Genomic DNA, 11469 nt, shown 5'->3' on the forward strand with positions numbered 1-11469 from the left:
GGGGCGTTTCTTTTCCTTTAACATTTGCATTGGGCACATACATTTTGTGCCATGAGCCAGCCAGTTCATTGTCATGTGGGTGGAGTTTGCGGTTGAATAGTTTTTAATTCCGCCCTGGTGTAAAATATTGTCATCTTCGAACCTAACAGAAACATCGTGTCTCATTTTTTAGAAGTATTAAGTCAACACATACCATTTACGTTGTTCAATTGGGCCGTTAAGGTGTACAAACTATAACAACAAAACCCTGCAATCTTGAATGCCTCCCAAATTTGACTGTAGCAACGGAAGCACTTTCCCTACAGCCCGGATGCTAAGCCTTCAACAAAAAGAACCAAGGAACAATAAGGAAGAAAGTGTCCATAACCGGGTTTAAAGACATCAACGCCCTGGCTCCTATATCGTCGTAGAAACTAAACCACATTGGCAACGTCTGTATTTTTGGTGTTTTGGTCTGCTAGCAAACGGAAAAACGAAATAGGATCGGGCATCATCAAGCACCAGGTTCGCCCGTCTCACATCAGGCACGGCCGTGCTGCCCTGCCTCAATCATGAATAGGCTAACCACAGTTAGCCATGTCTCCTTATCGTTTTAATTCCTAGGCAATGCTAGAAGTCAGAACTGTTAATTGAACAACTTGTAAAGCTAGATTTGGGAAGGTAGTTGCTGTGTCCTTATGGCCAGCTTGAAAACAGTTGCTGTATAATGCATGACCGGTAGTTTGCGTGTATGTAGCTGGTCAGATAGTTAAATGGGCATCGCTGAAAGGGACGAGGGAGGGAAAAGTCATATTAACTGTTGACTTGGTAACTCTGTCCATAGTATGTTCCCAATGACCCTCGTAGGGGTTTGTATCAGAGAGGCTCTGATAGAGGAGTATAGTTGGCAGGGAACGGCTATACAAATATGTAATTATGTATGAAACGCTTTAGTTACTCCCACATGTGTTGTCATACGTGACGACAGATGTATGGCGTTATCAAGTTTTCAGGCTGTTCTGTTTTAATTTATCTTTGCTTTTATCTATGAATTAAAGCATAATGTCATAAATTAAATATAACAATTTTATATTCAGTATGATGCACAGTGTTGGTTACCTGTCACTGATGTCCAGAGTCACAAGATTTTCAACATACTGTACTTTACACTTGACACAGTCGACATTCTCTGTCTCTTCCAGGAAAGAAGAACTTTGCCTGCATGTGAAAGCACAAGTCTTTTCAGCCAACAATGGCCAACAATGCAGAGGATATTGAGAACAATATGGTCAGTATGAATCCAGCTTGAGAGAGTACAGGATTGCTGATATTGTGAATGTGAATATTTTACATGAGAATGATAACGGAGTCCTTTAGCAGATACACTTTTACCTACAGCGACACAAAGAGGGGGATCTGAACCTGAAACCTCTTCATCCGCAGACAAATGCTCTACTGTATGATTGTTTATCGTCAATCAAGTAATTAATGATTGATTGTCAAAGACTAAGGTGTGGCCTGTGTCACCGGTGAGTCAAAGTCCAGCTGTCTCAGTTGCTCCCCAGTCTTCTCGGAGCCTGGGCTTATCTCTGCTTCGCTTATCTCTGCTTCTGTGTTTCCACAGCAACACCTGCAGCCTCTCAGGTCAGAAGAAAGTGGGTCAGTTTAGGATGGACCAGCCCCCCTACACTTACACAGAACTGTGCTGTACCAGGGGATGAGAGTAGCACAGTGGTGGCGCATTGGACTGTAGATCATGGGTTTGCAGGTTCAAATCCCCCTGCACGTCACTTTGGATAAGAAGCATCTGCTAAACGAATACCTTACAGTTCATTAGCGTTAGTCCACTAGGACAGGGGTACTCAATTAGAAATCCAAAAGGTCCACTCACCAAATGTCCATTCGGTCCGGAACAGTGATGGTTTATTTTTCTGGCCCTTACCTCAGAGTTCTGCTGGTAATTTTGTTCATTGTGTCCATGCTTTTCTGCATAGTGACGTTTCACATTAGCTCTACCACTTTTGACAAGGGCAACCGTCTCATTGCAGATTAAACACATCGGTTTTGTGCTCCCCACCGACAGCACAAATGCATACTTGTCTGAAATTAGCAATTTTCTGAATCTACTTTTTGCTTTTTGTCGGGGTTTGAGTCGTCATGATTTTCGCAAAGGAAGAAACGGGTACCGTCAGCAAATCGATTAGCCTGAGTTGCTGCGAATGACACACACAACCATCGTGACCCACAGAGGTTGCGGCCAACGTTGAGGGAGTGAGTTGTCATGGTGCTAACAGTTGTTACAGCTCCTGATTGGACCTTTGGACACGGAAGATAGAAACCACATCTAGTAGGAGCAAAATGCAAAAAACTCCGGACCGGAGTCCGCCTATTGATTACCCCGGCACTAGGATATATCTGGGAAAACATAAGCTTGAGAAACCACGTTTGCAATACAAAGAAGCTCAAAATTAATTTGATGTCAGAATGTATCCCCCCCCCCCCCCAGCGCAGCTGTCGGGATCCCAGCCAGGGTATAAAGCTGCATACCTTGGTGGGTACCTGAGGCAGGTGTGCTGTCTGGACTTGCCAGGCAGCCAGTGTTTACCCTGCCGCCTCCTCCTCGTGGTGTCCCCTGGCGTGTGTGGACAGGGCTGGTGGAGCAGGGCTGCCGGGGTAGTGTTCCTCGGGGGGGAAGGAGCAGCGTGACTGGCTGAGCTCCAGACTCACAGTCATGCCTTGATAGTGGTGTGGAATGAACCACACACTGGATGTGGTTTGTTTTTGCTCGGTCTGTTGACTCTCTCTCGTTTCCACCCCTCTCTTCTCCTGTCATCTTTCCTTTTGCGTTCCCCTCCCCCCCCCCCCCCCCCCCCCCAGGCGAACGAGGCTCCCCAGCCCTCGGAGCCTGAGGTGACTGGGGTGAGGTCCCGAGGGGGGGGAGGAGGAGGAGGAGGAGGTGGGGGGTCGGCAGAACACAACGGCCAGCCCCCCGCCGCCGCCGCGCGCCCCCCCCCCGCAGGTGGTGGAGAACGAGGAAGACGAGGACGAGGAGCTGACGCTGAAGTACGGGGCCAAGCACGTCATCATGCTGTTCGTCCCCGTCACGCTCTGCATGGTGGTGGTCGTGGCGACCATCAAGTCTGTCAGCTTCTACACGCAGAACGATGGTCAGAGACTGTGAGTATTGCACTAACGAGGTTCCCACTAACGAGGGCTGTTAACTGAGGACTCGACTTGAGAATTCTATTATCGCACCAACTGGGGGGTTTACCTGTGATGCCGTATGGGCGCAGGGTCGCTACGCCACCGCACCACTTAACTGCATCCCTGAACAGTCATTTCCTGATGTTGTTTTGGATGAAGGTGTCTGCAAAAGGAATCAAATGTCAATTGATTGAGACATTGCAATCAAGCAGCTGTGGTTTGCCTGTAATGCAGTACACCAGCATGACCACTAGATGATGCTAATGCATCATTTTGGAGACCTACAAATTGTTGTCTTTCCTGATAAATGTAAAATATATTCATTCTCAGTGCACAGTTCTGACTGGGATTAAGAGGGTTAAGATGTTGTTTACTGTGGAGATGGGTATAGCTCAGTGGTAGACATGTTTGACTGCGCATCAGATCTAGAGGGCGCCGGTTCAAATCCCCCCTCTCCATGTTGCTAAAAGCATCTGCTAGATATGGCATCATATGATGGTATAATTGTGTTCTTATTGTTGGTGTTCAGCATCTACACACCCTTCCCTGAGGACACGGACACGGTGGGCCAGCGGGCCCTCAACTCCATCCTGAACGCCACCATCATGATCAGCGTCATCATAGTGATGACCATGGTGCTTGTACTGCTCTACAAGTACCGCTGCTACAAGGTACGACCCCCCCCCCCCCCCCCGGCCCACACGCCTGTCCGGGCCCTCCTGGTCTCACCAGCACCCCTGACCTCTGACCTCTGTCCACACAGGTGATCCAGGGCTGGCTCTTCCTGTCCTCCCTGCTCTTGCTGTTCTTCTTCTCCTATATCTACCTCAAGTGAGTCTGGTCTTCCCCTCTACCTCTCCTCCCTCTCTCCCCTCCTCCCATGCCTTCCCCTCCTCTCTCTCTCTCTGAGGTGAGGGAACACGCGTACTGATACGGCTAAGCGTGTCCACGGGTGTACTCCTGATGATTCAAACAGGATTATTCTGTACGTACATCTGCAATGCTGAGCTACGGAGGTGAGTGTCACTGATGGCCTGCCCCCCACCCTTCCTCCCTCTGCTCCCCCTCTGGCCCCGCCCCCTCCCACAGGGAGGTGTTCAAGACGTACAACGTGGCGATGGACTACATCACACTGGCCGTGCTCATCTGGAACTTCGGTGTGGTGGGCATGATCTGCATCCACTGGCAGGGCCCCCTGCGGCTGCAGCAGGCCTACCTCATCATGATCAGCGCCCTCATGGCCCTCGTCTTCATCAAGTACCTGCCTGAGTGGACCGCCTGGCTCATCCTCGCTGTCATCTCCGTCTATGGTGAGAGGCTGACCAGCACTTTAACCAGCTGACCAGTACTCTAACCAGCTGACCAGTACTCTGACCAGTACTCTAACCAGCTGACCAGCACTCTAACCAGCTGACCAGTACTCTAACCAGCTGACCAGTACTCTAACCAGCTTACCGGCACTCTAACCAGCTAACCAGCACTCTGACCAGTACTTTAACCAGCTAACCAGTACTCTGACCAGTACTCTAACCAGCTGACCAGCACTCTGACCTGTACTCTAACCAGCTTACCAGCACTCTAACCAGCTGACCAGCACTCTGACCAGTACTCGAACCAGCTAACCAGCACTCTGACCAGTACTCTAACCAGCTAACCAGCACTCTGACCTGTACTCTAACCAGCTGACCAGCACTCTGACCAGCTTACCAGCACTCTAACCAGCTGACCAGCACTCTGACCAGCGGACCAGCACTCTAACCAGCTGACCAGCATTCTAACCAGCTGACCAGCACTCTGACCAGCACTCTGACCTGTACTCTAACCAGCTGACCAGCACTCTAACCAGCTTTACCAGCACTCTAACCAGCTGACCAGCACTCTGACCTGTACGCTATCCAGCGCCTGACTGCTTCTGCTCTCTTTGTCTTGGCTATTAGGTTTATATCTGATTTTATTCTGACTGTTTCCAGTTTTTTCTGTGAGTAAGACTTGCCTTCTCTGTCCTCTCTTTATTTGTGGCCTAATAGTTTGACTTAATGTAAACACAACAACAGGCTGTTGAAGGTTCCAGCATGTTCTGTGTGGAATGCGGGGCCCGGCTGGTTGCTGTCTAGCGACAGGATGTCGGCACAGAGTCTACACACACAGAAGGGAGAGACTCGGGAGGAAGTGGGAGAATCAGGATGACCTGGCCCTAATCTAACCCCAACCCTAAACTTAGCCCCAGCAGGAAACCACTGACAGAGAGAGAAATGGAAAGAGACACAGAGTCAAGAGACAAAGGGAGAGAGCCAGCACGGCCATTGATCTCATACTCAGTCTGGTCTCACCCTCAGCCTTGGAAAGACTCCTCTGTTCATGCTTTAAACACTTGTCTGTCTCTTCCTTTCTCTCTGTCCCCCCCCCCCCCCCCCTCTCTCTCTACCACCCCTCCCCCCTCCAGACCTGCTAGCGGTGCTGTGTCCTAAAGGGCCTCTGAGGATCTTGGTGGAGACGGCCCAGGAGAGGAATGAGCCCATCTTCCCAGCCCTCATCTACTCCTGTAAGACCTGCAGCATGCGTCTCAGCACAGACACGCTAGCCTGAACCGTGTTCACCCGACATGTCTCCCTGCTCCTCCCCACAGCGACCATGGTGTGGCTGGTCAACATGGCCGACACCGACAGACCCAGGAAGAACTCTGGTTCCGCCTCTCAGCCTGAGAGCCAGGGTAAGTCGTGGTAACCAGAGGACTATGGACCCCCATCGTTGGATCAACAACATTTAGCTGTTTACGTTATATGTGTTTATATATATTTGGATTCTCATTATACTATAATCATGTATGATGCATGGTAATTCATTCTCATTTAACGTGGTCTGGATCAACAGCCCCAGCCACAACCCCAGCCTCAACCCCAGTCCCTGCCCCAGCCACAACCCCAGCCTCAGCCCCAGCCCCGGCCTCAGCCCTGGCGAGTCCCTCCGAGGATGATGGTGGCTTCACCTCCAACTGGGTGGGGCAACAGGAGCACCAGCTGGGCCCGCTCCAGTCCACTGACGACACAAGGAGAGAGGTCCAGGAAATGCCCTCCGCCCGCCCCCCATCGACGACGACGACGAGGAGAGTGAGTCCCTCCCACCCGCCTCTGGCTGGACAGAAGGTTCCGGCTCCCACAAAACCTTCTGCTCGTGCCCACTTGACTCGGTTAGCCCGAGTCAGGGGTGGAGTATAGCCAGCAGGGTTCTGCTGGCCTCGGGGGCCCCCGGGTCTCCCAGGCAGGCTGGTGGTTCTGGACTCAGCCCCCTCCTATAGAGGGGCCCAGCTCTGGGTCTCAGCATGTCCCTGCAGTCGGCTGTTTTTAGAACAGATTAGAAAGTAAAGAGAGGGAGAGGACTAGACTTCACGTCTCTCAACAGTTCCCGCTCCTCTGGAGCTCATAAGGTCACAGTAACTATGGGGTGGGATCCCCACAGGACAGTAATTGCAGTACAGGAGGGATGTGAGGGGGTTGGTTTTGCACGTGTGTGTGTGTGTACTGGGGGGGTTAGAGGGCGCAGGGCTGAAGAGCTGCGTGTGTGAGTGTGTGTTCTCCTCTGAGCGCTGTGCTGTGTTTCCAGGGGGTGTGAAGCTGGGCCTGGGAGACTTCATGCTTCTACAGCATGCTGGTGGGCAAGGCCTCGGCCGCGGCCAGCGGAGACTGGAACACCACGCTGGCCTGCTTCGTGGCCATCCTCATCGTAAGACCCACCTCCTCCTGTCGCCAGCTCTGTAGCCTGGAGATGTACATCTGCCTTCTTGACTGTCTCTGTCTGTCTGACTGACTCTCTCTCACCGACTGACTCTCCCTCTCTCTCTCTCTCTCTCTCTCTCTCTCTCTCTCTCTCTCTCTCTCTCTCTCTCTCTCTCTCTCTCTTTCTTTCTCTCTCTCTCTCTCTCTCTCTCTCTCTCTCAAATATGAGGCATTATAAGTAACAGTTCCTCTCAGTCCTCCATGTTCCCCTCACATTGCGTGTGTGTGTCCTCAGGGCCTGTGCCTAACCCTGCTCCTCCTGGCCATCTTTAAGAAGGCCCTGCCCGCCCTGCCCATCTCCATCTTCTTCGGCCTGGTCTTCTACTTCGCCACGGACAATCTGGTGCGGCCCTTCATGGACCAGCTGGCTCTCCACCAGTTCTACATCTAGCAGGAGATCTCTTAGGAGAGAGAGATCTCCTAAGAGATACCCACCCCCACCCACACACACACACACACGCACGCTCAGGCCACACACACCAGAGCACCCCCCCCTCCCCTGACACTCCCGGGTCAAAGGACAATGTAGGGGGCTCATCCAGCCCCCCTCTGATGAACTCATGGACCAGAGCTGTTTTCATTAGTTCTGTCTGTATCTGGGCTTGGAGTTGGCCCCAGCCTGCCCCTCCTCCATCCTCACAGCAACTCTTGTGCTTAACCATGATGATTGATTTTTTTGTTTTTCTTCATCTTGAGTGATGACTTTATCCTGTAAAGTTTCTGGTTGCCATTGTCATCAGACGGGAACTGGGTACTGGAGGGGGGGGGGGGGGGGGGGGGGGGGGGGGGGGGGGGGGGGGGGGGGGGGGGGGGGGGGGGGGGGGGGGGGGGGGGTACTGCAACACAGAGTTGTCGTGGCAATGGTCCTGGGCACATTTCAGAGACAGACGCCGAAATAACTTCTCACCTGACGAGCACCCTCCCACCACCACTCCCCCCTCCGAGAGGAAGTCCGAATCAACACGATGTTTAAGCCTTAGAGACGCAATTATGGACTTTAATGTGACACGATGTATTCTATGATGATAATGAGGATGACGATACTGGTTAATGTGTTTGAATCGTGTTTGAAATGTCAGTAGAGAGAGAGCTCGCCTCGTCTAGCTTTCGAAGAACCGAGTCTTTTCACTCACAGATGCTCAGCATGAATCAGAAGTCCTGTGAACATGTCATCATGGATCCCCACTATGGTTTGTGCTAAACTCGATGCTTTGAAGCGTTTTGTGGGTCGGAGGAAATGATAGGTCTGTAAATCATCTGTCCTTCTCTGGAGCAGTGTCAGAGCACCACACCCGCTTCATAATCATCTTTCTGCTGCACACCATAAGCTTTTGTACTTTCAAGAAATGCAGAGGTGAAACTTGCTGAATTGGGTTTCATGAGAATGACACACTTTTCCTGGCTTCTCTAAATACAGATTATCCTGTCTGGCAAGAAGAGACTAGCTGCGCCAATTAACTCTTTATTATTGCACTCTTATGGATGGCTTAGTGTCCGCTCTGTCGAAGAGGGAAACTACACTGTTCTGAGCCTGTTTTTGCTTTTCTGTTTCTGGAAAATATGTTGAGTGACTGACCTTTCTTCACCCCTCACATGCATATGAGCATTATGCAAAGTTATTGATTTGAAATATCTTTCTTTTTTTTATAAATAAAGAATTGAACAGGTGTGTGGTTCCAGTGATGCATGCCAGCCACATGATTTATAAATGAATCAACATAATTGGTTCCTGTTAATTTACAAAATTGTTTTTATTCATCAAACTAACGGACAACAACAGGGTAATTATTAGTATGGTACAGTGAAGCTGTCAGATGTATCATAAACAAACGATCATAAAGGAATCAATGCTGCTGATTTCAGATAAATTACATAAATAACTGATGATCTTAATGAGCATCCAGCTATGTAGTTAGCCATAATTAGTTACTGTAGTCAGCTCTAGTTATTAGCCTTTAATTAGCTGTGGTGAGTTGCTGTTACCCCCCCGCCCCTCACCTGTTTGAAGAGGGTAACAACATTAGACCCTGAAGGAGCTGGGCCCAACTAGAGTCTTAATTCACTCAGAATACACTTTCTGAGGAGATAAAGCAATGCTGTAGTCTTACCCAGTCATCAGTCATGGCCCTTAATCCACACTGTGATTTAACCACCTCTTCATTCAGCAAGTGCTTTTATCTAAAGTGACATATAGAGGGGGTTTTGAACCTGTGACCTCTAGGTTGGCAGTCAAATGCTCTACCACTGAGCTGTACCACCCCCCAATGTTAACCTGTCTTTTCGCCAGCAAGCTATGCCTGTAGAGAGTGCAGTATTGCAGTTACAACCTTCCACATCATCGTCCTGTGTCCATCAGGGATTGTATAATGGTCTCTGCAGGTTGGGATGTCTGGCATAGTCGTTGTTGAGTCGCCCTTGTTTGACGCAACAGAACTCTCTGGACAGTGGGAACATTGTGGACATTCCATGGAATATTGGAACACTGGCATTCCGTGTCGACCCCTCTCTGCCAATTGGCCGACAGCAAGACTGGCATGATGCCTAGAACTCCGGAGGCATTAACTGTCGCCATGGGGACTGCTCGGCCTTGCAAGCCATGAGGACAGTGGCGTTTTATGACCATGTATCCATTTGTGTTTGGTAGCACACTGGGATTTAACAAGGCACCACACTGCCATATCTGTGCAGAGGGATTTCTGGCTGGGTTACAACTGTGGGTCACTTCCTCAAAGCACCTCTTCATAAACAAATTCCTGATTAACACTGAGTATAGACATGGCACATTCCTGCTTTGGACATTTAACAGCCTGAACTCAATTAATTTGGCTCCTTGTTGCAACGTTCTCAGTAAGAGTGTAAGCTGGTTTCTAAAAGGAGGTAATCTGTGGTTTGTTCCCATCAGTAGGCGGGAGTGTGTAAGGTGTGTGTGAGGTGTGTCTGCGTCGTCGACAGCCCAGGATAGCTCTGCTAAGGGGATTACCAGGGACAGGGGAGGGGGGGGGTGGTGGCTGGTCCATGTGACACAGGCAAGGGATGGAGGGATTAGGATCAGGTAATCACACAGGACAGAACACAACCCACAGGACACACCGCGACAGGGACCCGAGACCCCGCCACACCTAGAAGACTCTCCCAGACCAACGACCACGAACGACCACCTTGTGACCACTCCCTCTCTACCCTCTCTCTCTCTACCCTCTCTCTCTCTCTGTCTGCGGGGAGTCTTGGAGGATGTCGAAGGAAAAGCTGGAGGGCCTGGTGAAGCGCATGGAGGGGACCCTGGCGGAGATGGAGCAGCTGAAGCAGCACTGCGGCAAGCAGAGCGAGGAGCTGAGCCAGCTGGTGGTGGAGCTCCGCAGGGAGAACCAGGAGCTGCTGGAGAAGTACAACCAGCTGGCCGTGGACATGAAGGAGGCCAAGGAGATCATAGAGCAGCTGCAGGACACCAAGTACGCCTTCGACGCCAAGGAGAGACAGGCTCAGAAGCTAAGCCGGCAGCTCTGACTCCCCAGGAGCGAAGAAGAGAGTATGGTTATTAGGGTAGGATGTTAGACGGTCTCTTGGAAACTCTGGATCCTTTTTGAGGGTGGAAAACTGGAGGTCTCGAAGGACAGGGTGGCACGTGATGGAATCTCGGCACGTTCGTTGTCCTGAATGTATAGATAGTTGCATGTTTAATGTCTGGTTCAGAGTTGAGGGATGGAAGGGGGCGAAATTTGAGGCAAAAGGTGGAGTCATTTCAATGTAAACCTAAATACTGTGGCTGTGCAGCGTCCGTTTTAAACCCATGGTTATATGTGTAATGACAACCAAGACACAAGATTGGGGCTTTCTCAAATCATTACGGATGTGGGAATTTTGGGACAGAGAGGCCTGTCTAACTGGAACAAAGGTCAAACACACAACATTCTTCTCATTAGTGGTCCAAAAAAGAACAACAGCAAAAACAACATTGTGGAGCCAGACTAAACAATTGTCACACAACACTGGCAAGCTTCAGACAGGCTGGGGAACGTGAGGGATGAGTGACTGTGACGACAGAGGGTGGTCATCTAATTCTGGATTTGACTGATGGTGTTTGTGAAGCCCTGGTTAGTGTTCATGTGAGGCCAGCGGAACCTGCCTCCGCAGGGGACCATGAAGATTCAGATGGAGTCTTGAGATTACAGAAGCAGCACTTCCAGTTTGGGCAGGAAGTCACAACCTCCTACGTTGAGACAGAAACAAAGGCTCTTTCCAGTTATGTATCCATTTATCCATATTATTGATGCTTTGAAAGGATGTCTCCACACATCCTTCCATCATAAACACAACCTGAGATGTAATATGTTTATTTGTCAACATGAGAAATTACATTTCTGTTGTCTTTTTGGTCTAATTACCAAAATCACAGCCATCTTTGCTATTCACCACAGAACAAAAAACGACTCGATTTAGTTCCAGTGGATTGATAGGACCACCACAGCACAGTACACAATTTGTGGGCTCTATCAATGTATTTGTCACAGACTGT

General features: G+C 50.1%; 1 protein-coding gene across 1 annotated transcript; it reads left to right on the plus strand.

The window, feature by feature from the left end:
* Positions 1 to 333: 333 nt before the first annotated feature.
* Positions 334 to 7783, plus strand: psen1 (presenilin 1). Its single transcript, XM_067243584.1, is given in 14 exon segments — positions 334 to 504; positions 1182 to 1267; positions 2857 to 2979; positions 2981 to 3156; positions 3713 to 3854; positions 3947 to 4014; positions 4273 to 4493; positions 5627 to 5725; positions 5810 to 5893; positions 6055 to 6270; positions 6273 to 6290; positions 6784 to 6815; positions 6817 to 6903; positions 7192 to 7783. Coding segments are annotated over 13 exon segments (1458 nt in total). The 5' UTR covers positions 334 to 504; positions 1182 to 1231; the 3' UTR covers positions 7348 to 7783.
* The last annotated feature ends 3686 nt before the right edge of the window (positions 7784 to 11469 follow it).

The sequence above is a fragment of the Osmerus mordax genome, chromosome 9 (genome assembly GCF_038355195.1).
Source record: "Osmerus mordax isolate fOsmMor3 chromosome 9, fOsmMor3.pri, whole genome shotgun sequence".
Lineage (NCBI taxonomy): Eukaryota > Metazoa > Chordata > Actinopteri > Osmeriformes > Osmeridae > Osmerus > Osmerus mordax.